The 23,022-nt window shown below is 56.7% G+C and overlaps 1 protein-coding gene across 1 annotated transcript; it reads left to right on the plus strand.

The window, feature by feature from the left end:
* The first annotated feature begins 9,047 nt into the window (after positions 1–9,047).
* NFKBIE (NFKB inhibitor epsilon) lies at positions 9,048–21,802 on the plus strand. Its single transcript, XM_086744391.1, has 6 exons — positions 9,048–9,454; positions 19,788–19,890; positions 19,999–20,230; positions 20,402–20,490; positions 20,762–21,010; positions 21,328–21,802. Exons 1-6 carry the CDS (start codon positions 9,117–9,119, stop codon positions 21,391–21,393), a joined length of 1,077 nt encoding a protein of 358 aa, XP_086600517.1. The 5' UTR covers positions 9,048–9,116; the 3' UTR covers positions 21,394–21,802.
* The last annotated feature ends 1,220 nt before the right edge of the window (positions 21,803–23,022 follow it).

Genomic DNA, 23,022 nt, shown 5'->3' on the forward strand with positions numbered 1-23,022 from the left:
CTGTCACAGAGCTGGCTGCAGCGTGTGCCACCGGTAGGCCTAACCTGCTTGGTGGCAGGGATGAGTGGAAAATCCAGACCCTCACTCCAAACTCACAGTCACATCCTCAGGGGACACAGAAAAGAGCTCAGGAAGGCTCCAGACTCATCCATGTCCAGCCACTGCAGGTAGAGCCCAGCCCCATTGACAATCTTGGCAAAGCAAGTGTCCCTGGCAGGTGCTTCCCCAGATCCAAACTGGGAAAAGGCATAGGCTGCAGAATTTGCTGGAAATTGCTTCACTTTTTCCCAGCTCTGAGGCTCAGCCTTGGGGTTGGGATGAGAGGTTTGCTCTTGCCCGCACCGTTGCCCGGGATGGGGAAGGAGTGGTCTGTAGGCCTGGTGGTCTTGCTTAAGGAGACACATCCCAGGGGAATCGCCAGCTCCTGCTTCTTATGGGAATAGGTGTGGCAGCAGGGGTGCTGCTGAAGGAGCTCCTCTTCAAAAGATGCTGGGGATGCATTTCTTCTCGCCTTTCCCCTGTTTCCATGGGAACAGCAGCAAGCAGGAGCAGCCTGCTCTGAATTTCGCTGCCTCCTCCCGCTCAGGCACCCCCTGCCCGATCCTCTAGGCAGACTTTGGCTCTGGAGGGTTCCAGACCCGTCCTCACGTGATGGATCCCATGCCTCCAAGAAGAACTCACTGCTGTGGGTGTCCACCACAGAAGAGCAAGGCAATGAGGCACGAGGCCGGAGCTGCCAGGATTTCTGTGGCAGCGCTCTGTGCTGTCGCGTGCGCTCTAATAGACGGTTGCAACCGATTTGCATATGGATACACGTTTCTGCTTTCTTTAGTGCCAAGGACTCCTGGAGGAAGTGACCTCTACTAGACCAAAAGGCACCGGTCGGATGATCGTCCACCCGGAGCAGCTCTGGTTTTCTCTCAAAGGTGGAAATGTCACCCAGAAAGAGCAAAGAAAAAGAATGGAGGGGGGAAAAATGGTGATATGAGTTTATGTCTTTGCGTTTAATAGCCCGTGGTGGCTTTTCCTCCAGGGAATGTGTCCCTTCGCTTTTCAATCCCTGTTAGCCTTGGACTTGTAGATGCCACGTGCATTCTGCAGCAAGGAGTTCCACAGCACACCCACAGACTCCAGAAGCAGCTTCTTCGGTGTGCCTCTCTTGGGCTTGTTATCCGCTGGGACCAGCCCTTGGAAAATGGGCCGCTGCCAGCCCTATGGAGACACCCACACGGAGCTCTGCAATTTATCCTCCACCGGTGGGTTCGGTAGCTACCGGGGAGCCAGAAGTAGGGGGTTTTTGTATCAGGGATCTTTGATACTGGTCCCGGCAGCACATTTTCTGTGTCTTGGATACAACACATCACCAGCTATGCTGGTTTTGAGCTGAGGTGTCACAAAGAAGTCCTGTGCCCTACTCCATCCAAACTGAAGTTGTACAAGTTCTCAGACATTTTCTGTGGGAAACAGGCACATCACAGATTTCGGCCCTCAAATAGGAACCCGAGGGCATGGCTGATAATGTGTTGCAAAGAGCACAGGACCCGCCTCCCCACCCCGAGAACAGGAGAAAGAAGGCTCTAGGATGCATACGCCATTTGGAAACTGAAGCAAGGAGGCCAGCGTTCAAGATTGTGTTCCATGTCACCATCACAGGGAGAACCCAGGAGTCCCAATTATAACGCACTGCCCTAAACCCTCAAGTGCTCTTTCTCTTGAGGACAAAAGACAAAAACACCTTTGGTTTAATCTGTAAGAGTACTCCTCATTTATTCCTGTAGGTTTTGGGATGCTCTGCTGTTAGATCATGTTATAGAGAGCAGGATATTTCTGGTACAGGGGCACTTCTGATGTGACAAAATGGTTGGAAGAAGCAGGGAGGCTTTTAAGAAGACATGGCAACTGAAGCAGAGGTGGTGCCCTTACTGGGATATCAACAGGTTCCAGATACCCTCTATCTGCCACCCCGCAGAGACATTTGTATCTGTTCCAAGCAGATGTAAAGCACTAGGTCGTATTAGTGGTATTCTCCGTTTTCCACAACATATCAAACCAGGAAAGGTCTCACACTTCTGCCTCTGGTAGGTGCAGAAAATAGCCTTTTGGCTGCTGGTTAAATATGTTTTTAGTTGTTACCCATGCAGGAAATTTGCATTTAATTTCTGGAAAAAAAAATTTATGGAGGCTGTATTTTAACCATAGATACCTATCCTTGGGCTGGTATTTGTAGCCTAAATATAAAGCTGGATTTTGCAGCTAGTTTCTGTAGCATCATATATATATATATGTATAGAACATTGGATTTAGCTTTTTTTTTTGTCCAATAGGCCAAGTGTGATCAAATCTTAGTCTTTTGTTTTGAAGCAATCAATGGCTCCTAGCGATCTGCTGCTTTTTCTCTCTTAAGCAGAAGTGTAGCAGAGAATCCCCTCATGTTACGATGTAGGATTTTCCAAGCTCGGAAACTAATGCCTATTCCATTTAGAAATTTCAAGGATATTTTATGCTGGCTGCCTGAGCCTTCCAGAATGCATCTCTCCAATTAAATTACTCATTAATGTGACAAGGGGAGTGTGGGTGAAGGAACATGCCTCTCACTCCAGTTAAACAACACCCCCTTGCCGTTGCTGGTCAGCGGTGTTGACTGCGTGGGTGCCGTTTACCTCTGCAGTCATTGACCTCGAGGAAACCTGTGCTGTTTGTTAGGTTTTTCTCAGCTCCGCTCAGACTTCATGTCTGCTGGGAGGAGATCCAGGTGTGCCCTTTTTTAATGTGGGAAGGAAATCCATAGGTTTCACGGATTTGTGACTGCGGAACTAGTTTCTGTTCAGCATCGCTAGGCAAGGGTCCACATCTCCATGGGCAAGATGCCAATGGTCCACAAATGTGCAAAGCCTGAAACACCATGAAGTAGGTGGATTTGTAGCTCCTGCTCTGGGGTGTATTTCACAGACGGGAATTGCTGTCACTGGAAACTCTTTAATTGTTGCTCTGATCCTTCCCTTTCCACCAGGCTGTCTGAGTGCAGTTTGCTTATTTTCCATCCAGCCCCATGAGAGTCTATCTCTTCATCAGCACAATTATTTGTGAGGCTCCACAGAGGTTTCTGGCTCGGGTTAAATCGCTTTCCTTTCTGCAGCAGCCCAGCAGGGCCTTCCCTCGCATCTCCCACTAGAAATGAAAAGCGGATTCAGAGCTGCCCAGATGCTGTTTGACAGTCCTCAGGACGTCTTGTCTGATACAGCTCTGGAGTAGCAGTGACCACCCCGAGAGCCTGGAAACTGAGCCAGATCCTCCTCTGGCAAGTTTTGTTCTGCCTGGGTTTTTTGGACCATTACCTCCAGAAAGGAATAAGGCATGGAAACTAATGGCTCAGAGAAAGTAGCCTATATCTAATTATGGTCCTGGGAGTCACCTCCCTAAAAACAGAAAACAGGTTTCTGTTGCAATTTGCCTTCCCCGCTCTGAGTGGTTGGAGCTGACACATCCTGGTCTGGGGAAGCATCCCCTTGCCACCTTACTCTTCCCACAGACTTGGGCAGGCAGGGAAGATGAGGCCATTCTGGGGAAGGGGCTAAAAGCCCACCCCACAACTGTTCTCCTGCCTGACTGCCTTACTTAGGGGCCATCACATGGGCTGGGGCTGGCAGCGAGGACAACGTCCTAGGGAATGGCTGTGATCCCACCTTAGGGAATGGCTGTGATCCTCACCTTCAAGTGCATCAGGAGCAGCCGTTACCTGGGCAACACGGGCTCATTCATCACTTATTCATGGTGCTGGGGCTCCTCTGTCCCAGGGGATGGCCACCTGCCCTCTGCATGCCCTGTGGTCCTGCTCCCCTCCCTGCCCCCCTGAGCTACCCCTCTCTCCTAACCCCTGCCTGGGCTCCTCGCTTGCTTACAGTAGTGTGGCTGCACCAAGCCTGTTCCCAAATCACTCTGATGCAAGTGTGGAGAGACACAAGCTCTAATTCAGCCTGGCAGCTGGGAGGTTTAACTCTCCTGAGAGCAGAGCCGAGCTTGCATGAATAATACCTCTGGTAGCACTGCGCAGCTTGCTGGGGACCAGCAGCGTGGCCGCTCAGAGCACTGTTAGGAGGAAAGGACTGGGCTAGCGGGGGGCTGCAGGGCTACAGTGAGGGGCTGGGGTGAAGCGTGAAGCAACTCAAGCAGAAGCAACTAAAAATGGAAGTTAACCAATCCTCCTTTCTAACGGCCACCAGGTCCAGAGTGGTGATGCTGAGGCCCAGGATGCAGCCCTGGCAGCATCCGTCCTGCCCTCTCCGGCAAGGTGAGCTGCAGGATGGTTGGGTGAGTTGAGGGGTTTTTTCTGTCTTGGATAGTCCCGGTTGGATAAACCACGCTCAGGGAGTCATGAATAAATGATAGCCCGGTGACAGAGCGCTGCCTTGCTCCGCACTCCTGTGAGGAGTGAGGAGCGCTCTTCCTTAAAGTGGTGTGGCCAGACAGAGGTTGTCAGAGCCGCCGCTAGCTATAAAGGGAGCCCCAGGTGACGAGATTTCTCACCTAGGGCACAGTTTCACCATCTATTTAAGCACAGTTTTATTACCAGTTCTCCAAGACCATCTGCCATCCCCTCCTCATTGGTAACCACAGCTGCCGTCTCCTTCGGGAGAGCTCTGAGCACGCACAGCTGCACGCACACACACACACATAAATACATACTGGGGCCTTATCAGCCACGCATTTGCCCAGATGCGAGCAGAGAGCATCGCAGCCGCTGAGCTGACGGCAGTTACACATGGAGGATCTAATTTAGAATGAAATTTTGTTGCGGTACCTGGGGGTTTTTGTTCATTCCCTTTGTAAGCTCAAGGATTTGCAGTGCACCTTTACATCAGTCACATTCTGCTTGTGGAAGTGAATACCACAGCCAAGAGCAGGGTGACTTAGGTGTGATCCCCATTCAAAAAATTAATTCATCCCCTTGCCCAACCTCCTGCACATCATACGTACAGCAGTGAATGACAGAAAGAGCTAGAACCTACCCTGTCCACCCACTGGGCAACAGTGGGAGTCGTGGGTCTCAGGGAAGGCATTAGCTGGCAACTCGCAGACCACCTACTGCATGTAGACAAACCTGATCTATTCCGGCTTGTGTCACCGTAACGCTACGGGAGCACGCAGCAAAAGGATGAGGCTGTGAGGAGGAAAACTCTGACTGGAAATAATCTCTTACTGCAACACCAAGCAGGTGCCCAGTGCAGCATCCTTGGAGAGAGTCTAAGTCACCCTGCAATTCCAGCCAGACTTACCACAAGAGGGCAACCAGGGTTTTCTGGGCTGATTACCTCAAAAAATGAGTACCTGAGGAGGACCTGCTTTGCCCTGGAAAGCTCGACCTCACTTCTGAGCACTGAGTCTTTAGAAGACATGTTCCTGCTTTACTCTGTTAGGCCAGAAAGTGAAATGACCCAGTTTGGTGCACCGCAGAGCTGATCTGCTGTCAGATATATGGAACAGCGGTTGGAGGAGAGAGCCTGTCATTTTTCCCGTGGCTTTCCTCGCTCTCCCAGAGCCTCTGCTCGCAGCCAAGAGTCCAGCGCATGTGGCTACTGGGCTGAGCTCCCTCTGCTCCTCTCCCAGGCAGAGAGATCTGGGTTGCTGCTCGGGGCACCCGGAGACATCTCTGGTATGGAAAATGAGGTGAGAGCTTCCTCACACGGGGGTCTGGCACCTTTCTGCTGGGCTCAGGACTCCTGCTGCTGGGGATGGGGAAAACCGGCTGCATCCCCAGGGAATGGGGAGCCTGGTGCTTGCGTGGGACCACAGCTGTGCCACGGACAGGCTGCGTGGGGGGAATCTAACACCAGTCACATTGCCTGGGGAGAATTACTGTGGTAATAACTGCTTATAACCACTTCAGGTAACCTTTGTTGCTTAAGCATGTCAGAGGACCACAGCTGGCAATTAAAATACAATTATTTTTCCTCAGACCAGATGCAGACTGGGCATAAACACCCTTTCTCCTTCTCTCTGAGCCTCCTCTAACTTATCTCACCCAGTTAACATCTCAGGGAACACTGGAGAAGATGCTGGTGCCAGGTCCAGGCTGCAACTGTGGAGGGCACAGCTTGGGTTCAAGAAGTTGGGTGCAGAGACCTGGGTTTCACTGAGGAAATCAGAGGGCTGTACTTGAGGGCAGGACATTGCTGGGGACAGTACCGGGGGTCACAGGTCGCCTGGAGAGTCCTTCCCATGCCCAGGCTCTGCCCCGATGCTCCTGGCCGCCCAGTGTGGTGGGAGAGCCCTTCCGAGCTGAGTTTCTTGCCAGAGAGGTTATTTTGGGCAGCGCTGGGTACCTTCGAGTGGCGTGTGTTGACACTGACCTCTAGTGGGAACAGATCCCCATCTCTGTATTTTTACCCTGCAATTTTAACCATTTTAAGCGACACGTCTTAAAGGGGACTGGAGAGGGCCCAGAATTAGAGTCTGCATTTTTAAAATCCTCAAAAGCAAGTCAGAACATCAAGACTGGGGAGAGACTGTTCAGCGGGGCCTGTTGTGACAGGATTAGGGGTAAAGATTTAAAAATAGAGGGAGGTAGATTTAGATTAGATATTAGGAAAACATTTTTTATACTGAGGGTGCTGGAACACTGGAACAGGTTGCCCAGAGAGGTGGTTGATGCCCCATCCCTGGAAACATTCAAGGCCAGGTTGGATGGGGCTCTGAGCAACCTGATCTAGTTGAAGATGTCCCTGCTTCTTGCAGGGGGCTTGGACTAGATGACCTTTGAAAGTCCCTTCCAACCCAAACGTTCTATGATTCTATGTTATATTTAAATGTTTTTACCCCCTCCACCACTATGTGCCAATACATTATATATATAAAATACATATCCATGTGTTATGTCTATGTATAACTGTATTTAAAGCCTCTGAAAATAATATAAGCCCAAAACCCGCATGGCCAGGCAGAAAAGCTCTCTGACAGGAGGACAGCGTGAAATAGAGCCCAAGCCTTGCTGAACGAGTGACAGAAGGCAAATAATGCAGAGGGGCCAAGCTCATCTTTCAGACTTTCTGGTCAAATGGTCCGCACACCCAGCCAAAAGAGAGATGGCAAGGTGCCTGAGCCAGGTATTAGCGGGTGTAGCTGGAAGGTGAGAGCGCAGAATATTCGGGCCTGGGTGCCTGGGTGCCATAGCTGATTTTAATGGGGAGTGCCTGGTCACCACTGCTCGGCTGCAGCAGACCACTGCAACACAGCCCTGGGAGAGCACCGGCCAGCTGAAGAAAGTTCAGCTGGCATCAGGGATGCTGCCAGACCGCTAGCTCCACGTCTGCAGCAGCAGAAGGTCACCTCCAGGGGCTGTGTGGCAGCCAGAGGTGTAGGCAGCTTGCTGTGGACTGGACTGTAGAGTCCCAAGTGGTGAAGCTTGAGTTGCCTCCCTGCAGAGCTGGTCCAGGGCTCTGTGCTTCGGCTGAACCACTCCTGGACCTGTGCTAGGCCTGGAAGCAGGCTCCATACCTATGCTGCAACTGGAAGAGGACATTGCAAGATAATCAAGGGGCAAAGCTAAGCAGCACCTAGCTCACAGAAAAGTGAAATCTTTGTGCATCACCACACTGGATTGCGCTGATTTGACCAACACGGGTTTCTCCCAATACCTGATTTCATCCACACAACTGTCTTCAAGAAATCATTCCACGATGGAGCTGCATCTATAGCAACATCTGCTATGTTACTAGAGAAAATGGAAAAGGCATTTTGGAAGGTACTTGATGGGTAACCTAGTAGCAGCTGGGTACAGAAAGCTGGAAGTGTAGAAATTCAGCTGCAGATGCACATGGAGCTGGGATGCAGCCACCACCAGAATGTGGGGGGCAGTGACATGAATACATGGCCCAGATCCCTTTCCTGCATTGGACAGAGATAAGACGTGGGAGAAGCTCCTGTCCCTTAGCAATTACAGTCTGGCAGCCAGGCAGTGCCAGGGACACAACTGGAGATACTGAAACCGATTCTGAGCGTGGGAGGAAAAACTTGTGACTGGAAGTTACTGATGCCAAAAGAGACTTCCCCTGCCTGCCTCCTGCTGCCCTCGCACCCCAAAACCTTGCCTCCTGCTTGGTCAGAGGAACTTCTCGTGGGTAGCTCGCCTGCAGCAAGGCTGCAGTTAAAGGCCTGGTGGCCAGCGCTCGGGGAGTGACGCAAGCCCACAGCGGCAGCTGCAGCGCGGGAGGGGGAAGTCATTGGCACTTTGCATGTGGTTTGGGTGAACTCGGTCCTGTACCCACTGTCAAGCTCTTCCCAGGTGAGCTCCCTTGCAGGTGTGTAGCACAGAGATCCTTCCCCTCCTGCTAGGCCAAACTGGAAAAATGGGCACCCTGTGGGGGCGGAGAGGCACATCAAGCCGTAAAAGTAACAAGTGAAACTGATTTAAAGTGTCACTTGTGTTACGAGCTATCTAGGTTGTCTTCTGCAGAAAGCCCACTGCTTCGGACACTGGAAAATTACCAGATGAAGTCTGCGCAGATCCATGAGGAACACAACCGGGGAGTTTTGATGTCGGGAGAGCACTGAAACGCAGCCTGGGCAATCTGGCAGGCAGAGAGCTGGGCCTTCCTTTGAGCTTCTGGTTTCAACTCTCATCTCTGGGTGCTGGCCACTCTCCCGTGAGCCCCGGCAGCCACCCTGGGGTTTTGGCCTTTGTATTCGCCACCCAGAAAGGCGGTGGGAAGCGGCTGCAGCCAGCGACCTGTGCAGCCAACTGGAGGGACCGTTCCCTTTGCCTGCACCGGCGGGACAGGCAAGGAGGCGTCTGGGCGGGTGAAACGGGTTAAACCACGCACACGGGGAAAGCAAACCTCTCCTTCCCCCCATATCTCTGCCCCCCCCCCCGCCCCCACCGTTTCGGGGGTGCCGGGGCAGCGCGGCGGGGGGAATCCCGGGCAGGCGGGGCCGGGCGCGGCTGACTCAGTGCGGGCAGGGGGGGAGGAGGAGGAGGAGGAGGAGCCGCGGTGCCTTCGCCTCCGTGCCGGCCGCCGCTCGCTGGCTTTCCGGCCATGAGCCCACCGGCGCCGGGGCCGGAGCTGGGGCCGGGGTCGGGGCCGGGGCCGGGGCCGGGTTGGGCGGTCGGTGGGCGCTGAGCGATGTCGCGGTCGGCGGGCGGCGAGTGCCGCAAGGAAGCGGGGGGCTGGGAGGGGGAGGAGGGGCAGTGCGACTCGGGCATCGAGTCCCTGCGCTCGCTGCCCGGCGGGAGGGAGACCCCCGCCGCCGCCGAGATCCCCCCCTCCGCCGCCACCCCCACCGCCGCCACCGAGACCCTGCCCGAGGAGCGGCTGGACTCCAGCTACGGCTCCGGCGGCCTCCCCGAGCCCCTGCCCGGGCTACCGGCCGCCTGCCGCGCCGAGGAGCCGCCGCCGTCCCCCGGGGGGCTCAGCCGGCAGCAGCTGGAGGCCCTCACCTACGTTTCGGAGGACGGAGACACGTGAGTGACCGCGACCCCTGCCCTCCGTCCCTCCCTCCCCCTTGCGAGCGTCCCCCCCCGCCAGCCCCGGGCTTGGCCCCTCGCAGCCGGCCGGTGGCGGGGAGCCGGTGCCTAGAGATAAGCCGGGCTTTGTATCTGCGGTGGTCCCTAGCTCTCTCCCGAGCTCAGCCCGGGCTGTGAAGGACTCCTCGAGCCCCCCCATCCTGAGAGCCTCGCGCTGTGTAGGGGATGCTTGGCACCCCCGGCGTGCGTTCGGGTGGGGGACCCGTGGGGCATCTGAGCAGGGTCCGGCAGAGTGGGGAGGGGGAGGCAGCCCAGGCAACGTGGCACAGGACGGACCCGCCGTAGGGAGCCAACTTCCACTTGATGTGGGACCCCTTGCGACTGGAAGCTGGTGTGGGACCAAATCAAACCCCCCGCTGCCTCTTCCCCAGAGAATGCAACATTTCCTCCCCGATGGGGAAGGCTTGGCTGCATGAGGCGGCACGTAAGTGAGACCCAAAACGAGACTGGCCGCGCAGGGTGAGACCTTGAGGTGGCTGTGTTAGGGCCGCAGATGCTGCTCGACCAAGCCACCCAAGGAGTATTTGTTCTCAGGTGGAAATTGCCCCATTTCACCAACCCGCCTGCACAGCCGCAGCTTTCAGCACAGTTTTGACGCACGCCCCGCTACAGGTTTGCCCTCCTGAGCCTCTGTGACGGAGACAAGTGTTTCTCTTAATGAGGGGGGGCTTCCCACATCTGTAATTCCCTCTGAAGGGCAGAGGCATCACGCTGGAGGTATTTGGTTTGGCTTCTGGTAACTGCCTTTGGCTAATCACGGCTCTTTCCTGTCATACATTCCCTCAGCGGAAGGTTTTATTCATGAGCGCATACACCACTGAGAAGGGCAAAGCTTTGCCCCAGACCTGGGCTGGAGTTTAATACTGAGTAATGGTGCAAGAGGAAGAGAAACTAAGAGGCACTGACACGAGCAGGCACATGTCTTCAGTCGCGGGAGCAGCGAGGAGGCTCCATCCTTGCCTGGCACATCTGGCTCCAAGGGTGAAGATGAGCTGGGAGCCAGCACGAGTGTTTACTTCCTGCTTAGGAAGGAGCTAATTAGTTCATTTAATGCTCACTGTGGGATCTGCTCCGAGGATTGGCTGGGAAGTCTGGTGGCAAGAAAGGTTAGACTAAACCCAGCCTCCCACGCTCCCCACGCTGGCTGCTTTGATAGCGCTTTCTCATCCCCTCCTGTCTACAGGCTGGCTCTGGGGCTCCTCGGCGTGGAGGAGCTTCACCGCCTTTTCCCAGCTGCAATCCTAGAGCCAGCGTGCCCGCGGAGAGAGCCAGGGGTCTTTGAAGCAGAGCTGTGGAAGTAGCGCCGCAGCTGGGCCGTGGCGTGCCCAGGGCTCCCCGCTCTCTCTTCTTTAGCGAGCCCGGTACGTGCGGCTGCTTGGAGATGTTTCTGCTGCTTGGGGCTGTCTTGTAAGGCGGCTGAGCCCTTCGCTTGTCAGACTTGCTTGGCTGGAGCCTAACGCAAGCATCTCATTAACTAGGGAAACATTAATCGGCGGTGCCTTGGTTACTGTCAGCAGGAGAGGCTCTCGGAGAGCTCTCCAAGCGGTTGTAGTTGCTCTTCTGTTTTCTCTCACTCACAGCGCAGCTCAGAACAGGAAATCTGTAAAGAGCGAGGGAGGGAGCAGAAAGTCTGCTGGTGGGGCAGCTCCTACAGCTTCGGGCTAGCCGTGTCCGCACAGGGAGATGGCTTTCCTGGGATCCACTTCCACTCCCTGGGAAAAAAAAAAGCTATTCTTGTGGTTAGAGCAATGAGGCTGTGAATTTCTGCCTCTGCTATTCCTGTCTCTCCTCCCGACCCTGCGGGAGAGGTAGGCGGCATTTATATTTAGAAATGCTGAACATCCACTGCTCCGGTTGCTGCAAATGGAGACTGCATGTGCCCAGCGACTCATTGCGCTGCCCCCGGTTTTTTTTTATGCAAAAACGAGTCAGGGCTGATAGCAATGCTGAAGTCTAAGGAGCAATTGCTCACCCAGTGACAGAAGGTCCCCAGAGAAAAGGGATCAGATGGCCACAGGCTGCATCCCTTTCATCCAGCCAGACAAACCCATCAGCTTCTTTTCATCTGTCAGCAGCACATTTCCTTGCTTGAATGTCTGCCGCAAAGCAGTTCCAGGCCGAGAATTAAAACCATACTATCGTTATATTTCGGAAGATTTGGGCAACAATGCTTTCCTGTAATTGTAATTCTGAAAATACAGAAAGTTCAGGGGTTTTGGCCGAATAGTTCCTGTTTCCCCTGCTGCCCTGGCTGGTACCGAGTGGATAGGGGCACCAGGCTCGCACAGAGGGAGCTGGCAAAAGTTTTGGCTCTCCATCTGGCAGAAGTCTTGGCTGTCCATCACCTCCCCAGGCTCGCCTGCCCCTGCCACCTCAAGGTGTGCCTGCGAGGGGGCCGTGTTTGTCAGGGAAGCGTGCAAGATGGGGGCAGAGGTGAAGAGCGTGTGCTTGGGCGGTTGGAGCGTCAGCAGGACCTTCCTTGGATACCGTCCTGCCCGCCTCCACGGGAGAGGAGCGTCAGCCTGGGCAGGATGAAGCAACAGGGCTAAAACTGGCTCTTCCCACGCTCAAAATTAAAGGGGTCTCGCTTCTGGACGAAGGAAATTGGCCAACATGGGAGATGTGGGTGTGATGGCCAGTGAAATGTGTGGGTGCCGCCTTCCAAGAATCTTTTGCACAAGCGTCAGCCTCCACAGTGCCGCTGGCTGTCCCGCTGCCTTGGGGAAGTCAGAGCTGCAGTAACCGGGCTATGGCACATCAGTCCTTGAGAGAGACTGGTGGGGCTGGCTTGGCAGGAGGGGTCAAAGATGAGGAATGCGGTGACAGGCAGGAGATGGTGGGCGCACTTAGGGCAGTGATACATATCCTGCTTGTTCTGCAGCAGGGTAGAGAGCAAGTCCTGTGTGCTTCAGCTGAAGTATTTTCCTCCAAGTATCCATCTTTTCCTTGTGAACCAAGCGGTCTCCTCCAAGCATCCATCTCTTTCGTGTAAACTAGCTCCTTTTCTGCTGAATTGAGTCCCAATGGGACTGCTCTGTGTGGAAGGGAAGAGAGGGGCTTTCCAGCTGCAGGCATGGCTAGCTCTGAGCAGGCTGCAGGCACTGTTATTGCTCTGCCCCGGCCTCCGGACAAGCGCAACCTTTGTTAGGATTCACCGAGGAAACTCCCTCCTTCTTGGCCTCACCAGGCAGATGCATGAATCCAGCGTCCTGGGAAAGGGGTGGGTGTGGGGCCAGCTTCCTTGGGGTGTGATGGGATCGCCTGTCACGTTCCAGCACAAGGGGAAACCTCCTCGATGCTTGGGCTTATGGCAGCCGCTGCCAACTCCGGAGAGGCAGAGTTGATTTATCAGTGCGGGAAATTAGTCCTCTCCTCTAGGATTATTTATTCTGTCTCAAACTTGAAAACATCTTTCCTTTTCTGCCCATGCTGGTCCTTGGGCCACGCAGCAGTTTATGCCCTCAGTACCTGACGCCGCAGTGATGGGCCCTTTGGGCAGCTGGGTAGAGTGCGTGCAGTCTTGCTCTGGGCCTTCTGGCCGTGCCGTGCTGTGCTGTGAAAGGCTGGGTTTGCCCCTCCACAGGAGGGTGGCCATCTTCTGCACGGGGCTCCGTATGCAAAGCAGCATGGCCCCTCTGCGGGGGTGAAGGTCAGGGGACCCCAGCTTCATCACGGGAGAGAGACCTTGGCCTCCCTCAGGTGGAAAATGGGACCAAGTGGTTTTGGTCGGGTGTGTGTTTCAGGGAGGCAGGGGAGTGGAGGAAGCCTGACTTCCTCCTTCCACCAGAGGCGAGTGCTGCCCCGTCTGCTGATAAGAAATCACGTGCCAGTGACTTGTGGGCTGAGATGCCTTAACAAGGGCTCGGGGACAGTTAATCGAGTAAAATTGGGGCCCCATGGGAGCTGATGTTCTGAGCTCTCCTCCGCGTGATGGAGGGGCCTTCCCTGCTGAGCCCTTGCCCGCGTGGTTGTCCCCACTCAGGCTGCCTGCTCCGGTGTGGCTGCTTGCTTGGCGCTTGCCCTGCGGGACAGGGGTGTTGCTGAGCTCCCGTAGCCCCGGATCCCAGCGTGCGTGCCTGGGAGAATGAATGCTCAGCGTGCAAAGGGAAAGCGCTGTGAAAGGAGAAAAAAAGCAGGGGGCTTGGAGAGAGACAGTCTTAGGAGAAGGATTAAAGAAGTCCGATGCAGAGAGCACACCTGGTTGCTGGTCGGGCTGGGCGTCCCCCTGCTTGGCTGGGCCGGGATGCTGCTGGCTGCCTAGCAGCAGGATGGGCATAGTTAATGGGAAGTGAGGATGCGCTTTGTTTTTCCAGAGGGGCTTTGGAAAGTTCCTTGCTCAATTGCCAGGACAATTTGAGTCCAGCCCAGATTTCTCCCTAGTACACCGCCATTGTGAGGCAGAGAAGAAAATTATTCCTAACATGGGTCTACTCAGAGGGAGAAGGGAATCTGCTGTGTCCAGTTCCCCATGCCTGAACTCTCAGCTCTTCCGCTGTGTGTGCTGAGGAGTTTGGTGAGCAGGGGAGGGCTTGGTGCCCCGCCAAGCGAGGGCAGGCCACTCCGCACAGGCTCCTTTCAGATGCCCCAGAAGCCTTGGCAGCCCTCTGAGGTCGTGCAGGCAAGAAGAGATTTATTTTCCCTGTTCGGATGACTTCAGCCAGGCCTGGAGGAATTTTCTTCAAACTTTCCACCTGCATAGGTTTGCCTTGGAGGTGGAGAGAGGCACAGGGAATTTCAGCTCAGAGGAAGGAAAAGAGTGGCTGTAAATTTCCATGTTCTGGGATGCAGAAGCTGGTGCCTGGCTGTAACAGATCAGTCGAGGCGGGAGGGCTTCAGCCCTTGCACCCTGCAGGCAGGCTTGGCTGCTGCTGGGAAAGGCTTGAGCTCAGCTAAATTAACAAAGAAAGTTTTGATTTTTGTTGGTTTGGGTTTTTTTTTTTTTAACTACAATGTGGATAAAAAAGGAGTCTGACGTGACTGTGTAGGAAGAGAGGCTGTGGGATCTGAGCTGTGAGAGTGGTTTGGGGCACTTCTCCGTGAGCTGCCAGGCGGGAAGCCCCTCTGACTGGGGCGGATGTGGGGCTGAAGGGGGGCCCTGAAATATCCTAGACCCATGGCTTGTGCTTCATTAAAAGTAAATCCTGAGGCAGTGAGGATACGTGCGGGGCTGTAAATGATTGCTAGGGTGTGTTGTGCAGGCTCTGGCAAAGTCCAGGCACTCTCCTCTTCTGAGAGGCTGTTCTGACCTCAAGATATCTCTGTGTGTACAGAAACTGCAGGAGAACATACTTGCCTCCTGATGAGCAAGAATGGGAATTTGCTCCATTTGAAAGGGAGTTGCCGCGGCCAATGGACCTTTTGGGATGTTTGCTACTTTTATTGCAATTGTTGAGCTCGCTTCTCAGCCCGTGGCTGGGCCCTCCTGGGACGGGCTGACCTGCCTCCTGGCTTGGCCCATCCCTGCAGTGATGGTAGCATGAGACAGACCCCTTGTTTTGCAGGAAGCAGTCTGCCTGCATCTGATGTTTAGTGCTTCTGCAATCCCGGACCCACCGTCTGCTCAGAAATGGACCAAAATGCTCCAGTGTGTGGGTGCAGAGTCTAGAGGATGTGAGGCCAGGGATGCTGGATGTGGGTGAACAGGGGCATCCTCATCTCCCCACCTCACTGAAAAACGAGGTGCCCGCAGCCCTCTCACAGTGCTGCTCCTGCCAGTCAGCCTCCAGCACCCCTCATCCTCCAGCCCCCAGCACAGACCCTCTGCAGAGGCTGTTTCCCCTCCTCGCCCATTGGTTCCCACCCCTCCTTTTAACCCCAGGAGCAGCAGGCTGGAGATAAGGGGGTCCGAACCCAACGTGGCTGAAGGGGCTTTGCATCCCCCTAGCCACAGCCTCCTTCCAGCCCCCCTCCCCACCTCAAATTCAAGTGTGCCCTGCCCAGGGAAGAGGAGAAGAAATCTACAGCTCAAGAGACCCGGGACAGGAGCAGAGGACATGGGAATGAGCCTACACCTGGGAGGGATCTGCTGCTCCCTTGGAGCTGCCAAAGGGCAGCTGGAACAGCTTTATGGAGCAGGGAAGCATCGCATTGGTGTGTGTGGAGGCAAGGAGCTGGGCTGGGCTGGCGGAGGGCAGTAGGGCAGGACGGAGCTGCGCTTGCTGAGCTTGCTGGCAGAGGTTCATGCTGCTGGCTGAGGAAGCGGTTAACAGCGCAGGTTATGGGGCTGGAACAGGAGAGCAGGGTAAGCGTGGAATTCCCCTGCTGTTTTCCTCCTCCCTTGCTCTCCTCTCTATTGCTGCTAGGGCCATTTCCTCACACCCCCCCCCCCTGCCCCCGAACAAGTTTCTCTTATGTGAATTGTTTGCATGATTTCCTACTGCTCCACTCAGCCAAAATAACGAGCCAGGAGCAAACTGTTCCCACTGTGGACAGGGATCTTATCTAGAGAGGGAGAAAAAAATTGTCAAAGCAAATTCTACTGAATGCTGGATCCCTTGTTGCAGGTGCTTCTGGGGGGAGATGGTGAAGGGAGAGGCTGCTTTGAGGACAAGGTTTCTTCCCCCACAGGTGGGGGATCTACATGTTCAACCCTTTTTCTAGATGGAGGGAAGAGGACAGCCAGAGAACTGGTAGGGTGTCATCAGTTCTGTTTGTGTGTCAGAGCTGGGTGCCACCATCACCCTTACTCCTTGCCTCCAGTTCCAGGAGTCCTCAGACATGGACACTTTTCCTACCAGGTGCTTGAGGTCACTCAGAAGCCTGAGAGATGGACAGCACTGTGGAAATGGGTGTTCTCTTGGGCCAAAACTAGGACCACCTTGGGCATGGCGGTGCTGCATGTTCAGGCCTGGGGACGTCCCCAGGAACAGCCCTGACCCCCGCGCTCCAGGATCCTTATCTCTCTGGTGATAAGTAGATGACGTTGTGCCAGGGATGCCCTATGCCCATGGGACCTTTGCGATTCAGAGCACTAACAAGTCCCCTTGTGCCAGGATGGAGCTGGTGAGGAAGTGGTGAGAACAAGCCCTGCAGTCTGTCCTACTAGGCTGGCCACGTTTCCCCTGCCTACGGCTCCTCCATCCCTTGCCCTTTCCAGAAGTCCCTGCTGAGCACCCACCCCCATGGCTGCAGGCCAGAGTGCTGGGGGCAGGAGCATGGGAAGGGAGGGAGCAGGGAAGCGGGCGAAGGCAGAGGAGAGGCGTGCAGACAGCTGAGGGAAGGGGCAATGGCCCAAGCGTGGCGGAGTGGAGGGCTTGTTCTGGCGGAGGCGTGGGGCCGTGCCTGGGTGAGGAGGGATGCCTGGCAGCGAGCGGGTATCTCTCTGTCACCGTGCGCTGGCTGTGGGGCTCAGCTGTGAGCCCTGTGTGCCAGCATGCAGCAGCCCATCAGTGGCTGGACCACGCGGCTGCCATGGCAAAGAGAGAAACGCGCTTGTAGCCGTGGCCGTGGAGGTTGGCATGATGCCTGGACCTCAGGTCTCCTGGGCATAGGAGGTTTCCCAGATCAGTGGGAGACTATCCCGGTTCCTGGTTGGCATCACTGCCCGTGTCACAGAATGCCTTGGCCCACATGCACTCTTGGTGGGCTCATCCCAGCCTGGTGGCCTCGTCACGATTCCCATGAGTAGCTCACAGGTCTCGCAGCTGTTTCAGGAAGCTGAGGGCTGGCAATGAGGAAAGAGGAGAAGGAATGCAGAAATGAAAGTGCAGGAGGAGGCTGCGCCCAGGTGGAGAAGGAAGAAGGAGCAAGCAATCCTTCAAAGGAGGCACATCCCAGCTTCAAGCCTGAGCTCTGGCCAGGTGGGGATAGTCACCCCCATCACCTCCATGGCATACATGCCCAAACTGGCTCAGCATCAGATGAGCCCCAATTGGCTCCACCACCTCATTTGAGCTGCAAAGCCACCCAAACCAGGAAGAGCAAGGTGCTGCCAGCAACGGAGGGCTGCCCGGGGTTTCCACGTCCCCCCTGGTGACTGCCCCACTTGTCCCCACATGACAGCACGATATGGCGTGGGTTGTGGCAGAGGGGCTGGGGGGATTCCTGGGGATGCGGGGGCTGGCTGCGGTGGGACACGACCCCGAGCGCTGCTCTCTCCCCCGGGAGGACAGTGTGGTTCTGGAAAGTGAAAGCAGCAGAGGTTTAAAGTTCAAGACGAATCGCCTTGGAAAGTCCCCTGTCTGAGCAATCGTGTCTTTGCCGTACCTGAAAAAGGCTGATCCTGTGGCCTCCTCCCGCACGTGGCGCCTGGGAGCGGGTTTGGAGAAACAGGGGCTGTCCCTGCAAGGAGGCAAAGGACACCTCGGCACAGGTGCCGCCATGGGGACCAGAGCTCCGATGCAAAACCCAGCAGGGAATCTCCCTGCTCAGATCGTACCCCGGCTGTGGCCAGCGAGCACCTGCCGAGGGCAGGAGTATTCTTCCAGCTGGTCCCCCAGCTCTGCCCCTCGCTCCTGCCCCCTGCTAGCCTGGCCTGCGCCCCTTGGCTGTGCCCCTGCCCCGTGGTCCGCTGAGGGTGGCTGGACCCTGCCCATGGAGCTTCTTGGTCAGGGTCTGCTCCGGCTCGCAGCCCCCTCCTCTGCCCCGGGGAGCGCCAGCAGTGAGGGGGCACCCCACAGCGGTGCAGAGGCAAATGTGAGCGGCCTCTCCTTCCAGCGGGGAATTCCCTCTGGCATGACCCGGGGCTTCCCCGGGGATGCAGCCTCTCCCATCAGCCTCTCTCCTGGCAGCAGGGCGAAGAGGAACCAGCCCTCTTTTGCCACCAAAAATGGGGCTCAGCTGAAGATACCCAGAGTCCCAGGTGCTCGCTCAACCTCGGGCAGCACATGGGAGGAGGTGGTTAAAGGACATTTTGGGGACTCACCTCTGGGCTCCTCGGCACAGCCATGTCTCCACTGCAGCTGGCAAGAAGACGGCCCCGGCCCTGCTTTGTTGCTGCAATGCTTTAGGGCCAGGTCCTGCCCTCCTGCCTGCAGAGGGATGCTGGCTTGTCCCCCACATTGCTGGTGGCATCCCAAAGCTGGGCTGTTCGGCAAGCTGGGTGTCTTGGCACATCTCTCACCCTCCATCCCTCATCCCTGCTCGCCTCCTCCAAGCAGCGTGGGCGGCGGGAGCCCGTCTAGAGCCTGGTCTTTGGTCTTCATTTTCGAGCTGATCCCTGCCAGAGGTAAAAGCCACCCAGGGGCCTCAGCCCAGGCGGCAAAGAGGTGGCAGAAGGTTCAGCTCAGGCCTGTCATGTGCTGCAGAGTGGGAGCTGCTGCCCGCTCCTCGCTGCTGCCCGGCATGGCCAGGGCTGGTCCGGGGGGGCCGCCCCATGGCAAGGGCCCAGTCCCACTGCGCAGGAGGGCCCAGGAGTGCAGCAGGTCGGCGGAAGGGACTGGAAATTCCCCCTCGGCTCTGCCTCCGTTGCGCTCTCACTTCTGTTCTGACTGTGCGGGGGGCCAGCATCAGATCTGGCTGCAAATAAAACCTCTCCCTTGGGCTGGGGGACTCCAGACTGCCTGGCCCACCCCATGGCTGTGGGGGCCATCATCCTGAGGAGCAGGGCTCCCTGCTGGCCACTGAGCTCCAACAGAGGTGTCAACAATGTCCTTCTGCGCTGGCGGGCTGCGTGCCAGCCCTGCTGCGGCAGTGCCAAAAGGGAAGGATGTGGGGGAGAGAAGAGGAAATCGGTGTGGGCCAGCAGATCAGCTGGCACGAGGGCTGTGTCCCGCAGGTGATCTTGGACCGGCGCCGGGCTCCTGCCTGGCTTTGGCTGCCTGCCTTGGCGAAGGGGAAGGCAGAAGTGCGGCGCACAGCCGGCAGTGGGGCACTGGAATTCCCCAGGCAGCTGCCAGACCCCAGACCTCCCTCTGCAGCTGCTAAATCCGACCCTTGGGCTCTGCAGAATGCATCCCAGGTTCTTTGGACCTGCAGCAGTTGGAGGCCTGGCTTTGGGCAGTGCTGGATCCGAGCCTCGCGCAAGCTGTGAGGTCCAAGGGAAGACCCTGCGGTCTTTAGCGGGGATAGGAGGGTCCATTCCCCATGGGGATGAGAGTGAAGGACTTCCCTGGGGAGCCTCAGGCCATGTTCCTGCCTTGCTCTGCTGCTGTGCTTCCCCAGGGAGAGGGCAGATGGGGGATCTCCAAGCTGATGGGAAGGGAAGGGGACTGAGGGAGGTGGGGAGTTTATTCCTCCATGCAGCAGTGGAGGATCTCTGCTCCTGAGCATGGCACTTGGGACTAATTTTTCTTTTTTTTTTTGTCTCCCATTCCCTTTATCCCCTCTGTAGGTTGGTTCACCTGGCCATTATCCACTGCGTCCCAGCTGTGGCGCTATGCTGCATTGCTCAGCTGCCCAGGGAGGTGCTGGAGATCCAAAATGATCTTTTCCAGGTACGTGGGTGTGACAGGTAGAAGACAGGAGGAAGGCGGGTGCCGCAGGCTGCTCCCTGGATGTGGGGCATCCCTCTTTCCTAATTTCTGTCCCTGCCCCCTCTCTAGACCCCCCTCCACCTCGCTGTGTACTTGGAGCAGCCCAGCGTGATCCAGGCACTGATCCACAAAGGAGTGAACCCCGAGCTGCAAGACCGCAACGGCAACACCCCGCTGCACCTGGCCTGCGAGCAGCAGCACCTGCGGTGTGCCCAGCAGCTGCTGCGGGGCACAGCCTCGCCGGAGGGCACAGCCCAGCCCCACGGGCACCACCAGGACCTGCAGCTCCAGAACTGGCAAGGTGAGACCTGGGGGCAGCCCGGTGCGGAGCCAGCGGCCGGGTTGGGGCAGAGACCGTGCGTTGTGTATGCAGGGATCCGGGAGGGCAGCAAAGCAGGTGTGGGGCTGGGGTTGGTGTGCCTCGGGGTGGTCCGGGCTGACTGTGGCTCTCTCTCTCGACGCCTCATCCCAGGCTTGGCCTGTCTCCACATCAGCACCTTGAAGGGGAACATCCCCATGATGTCTCTGCTGCTGGAGAGTGGGGCCAACATCGATGTTCGGGTAAGGCTGGGCATGGTGCGATGTTTGGGTAAGGCTGGGCACAGTGCCTGGCTCCCTTGCGCACTCCCTCCTGCCTTGGGGCAGGCACTGCTGTGGGGCTTGGAGGCACTGAATTTTGAGGAAACAGCGGGGAAAGGTCCTTGAGGGGCTGTTGGGTGCTGTGACAGCAGTCAGAGTGGGGACTGCACCCTGCCAGGGGGGTGCGGGTGGGTGCTGCAGGGCCCATCTGAGGGCACCCCGCACCCACGCCCTTGTGGTCTGCGGGTTGCAGGAGGGCACGAGCGGGAAGACTCCACTGCACCTGGCCGTGGAATGCCACAACCGCAGGGCTGTCCAGTTCCTGCTGCGCAACGGGGCTTACGTGGATGCCCAGATGTACAACGGGTGCACCCCGCTCCATTTGGCCGTGGGCCGCAAGGATGCTGCCATTGCCGCCATCCTCTCCCACTGTGGGGCTGACACACTGCTGAGGAACATGGAGAACGAGACAGCCCAGGACCTGGCTGATGGCAACGATGATGTGAGTCTGTGTGCAGGGAAGCCTGTGGCTCTGCAAGCGTGTCGGGGGGTGCAGGAGTCGGATGATTCGGGGCAAGCTCCTAGGAGGAGTTTCTAGCTGTGCCCGTCCTTCCCCGTAGCGTGCAGGCATTGGCTCTGGGGATGTGTGGGGTGATGGTCTGTTGCTTCGAGCCCTAGGGAAAGCCCAGCCAGGGTTTCTTGACTTCCCCAGGGAGGTGAGAGGCTGCAGGGCTGGGGGCGCAGGTCTGGGCCCCTACCCCAGCCCTCGTGGAGACACGATCCTGGATCCTTATACCTCTGCACCCTTGGCCTTTGCAGCTCCTCGCCTTGCTACCCTTCGATGACCTGAAGATCTCGGGGAAGCCTGTTGTGTGCTCTGAATGAGCGGCTGGACTCCCTTGGCCTGTCGGGCTGCCCGCTGGGACCTCACCTGCCTGCGGTTCAGTGGGAGCAGAGCCACTTTGAGAGACATTATCCCCCCACTTCTCCCATTGGAAAAGTTTTGTTGGCCTCAGGCTGCCTTCTCAAAGGGAAGAAGGTGGCACTATGAACACTACACAGGGGAGGCTTTTCTTTTAGTATCTGTGCCCTGCAGCAGGACTGAATTTCTCCTCCCTGCCCTGGGTCTGACTTGTGGGGGTCTCCAGCTTATCCAGGGAAGGACCAGGAGTGGACTCCTTTTCACACTGTATGGTGGACGGAGCATCCTCTGGCACCCCCAAACGTCATCAGAATAAGCGTGGGGTGAGGAGAGTTAACGCGCACTCTAATAAATGTTTGTTCTTGCGCCTGAGGACTCATGTGATCTAACTCACCCCGCTCCCCCGCAGCATCGGGAGGCTGAGCATCACCCTGGGGCGCCCGGGCGTGCGGGGGCTGCAGGGGCTTCCCCAGCCCACCCTGCTCCCTCGGGTTCCTTCCTTCGCACTGCAGAAGGTGAGTGGGAGTGCAGGGGGTTCCCCACTTGCAGATCCTTTCCAGTGCTCAAGGCGGAGGCTGGGGGATCCCAGCGTGGTGCTCCATTCCCGTGCCGTCCTGCTGAGTGCCTGGCATCGGGGCTGAAGACTTGAGCACAGGAGGTGCCAGAAGACCAGGTCGTGGATTCCTGCTTCTGCTATCCTGCCTGACGTCTCACTGCCTTACTGTGCCGCAGTTTCCTCTTCTGCAAAGAGGATAAGGATCCTGCCCCATCTCCTGGCTTGGGAGGGTGTTAAAAAGCTTAGGGCATGGATCTTCCCTGGGTTTTAGATTGCCCCAGGCTGAAAATGGAGGAGACAGTGGGGTTGGGAACCAGCAACTGAAGGTGCTGTGGGAATGGAGACACTGAGAGCACCTCGCCCCGCCTCAGCCAGGGAAATTCCCCACTTGCTGCTATTGTTTGGGGCAAATCCTGGATGGTGCAATAGCCTAAGATGCTGTGGAGTCTTTGCCCTCCCTTCTTGGAAAGACAGAGAGCAAAGGAGCGCTGCCAGGAAAGCGGCATGGGCTCCCCTAGGCCTCTCTGGAGCTCGCTCGGTCTCTTCAGCAGCCCTGGGCTGGATTGCTCTGTTGCTTTTGAATCTTTGCCTCTCGCCTTCTGGCTGGGCCTCAGCCCCGCTACAAACAAGCCATATTCTGCTCACGGGCCTTGGCCAGCACCTGCCAGGAGCAGGTGGCCCGTGTGGGGCTGACCCGGTGCCGCCTTCAGAGGGGACGTGTGGCACTCCTGGGTGGCCCTGACGGGCAGCAACAGGCGCTGCAGGGCAGAGCAGCATGGCAGGGCCAGGGCTGGAGCTGAGTGGGAGGGGGAGGAAAAAGGCAAAAGCAAGTGATCTGCACGATCTTATTTAAAAAAAAAAAAAATAAATTTTTTTTTTTTATTTTAAAATAAGTATATTGTCAAATATTACTGGGTGGCCACCCAGTGCCTGCAGCTGGCCCTGCAGCCTTGCTTGGGGCTGGGATGGGGGTGCAGGGCTCCTGGGATGGGGTTGGGGGGGGGGGGGGCGGGTAGTGGACAAGGGCCTCATCCTG

The sequence above is a fragment of the Chlamydotis macqueenii genome, chromosome 3 (assembly GCF_036417535.1).
Source record: "Chlamydotis macqueenii isolate bChlMac1 chromosome 3, bChlMac1.mat, whole genome shotgun sequence".
In the NCBI taxonomy this organism is placed as follows: domain Eukaryota; kingdom Metazoa; phylum Chordata; class Aves; order Otidiformes; family Otididae; genus Chlamydotis; species Chlamydotis macqueenii.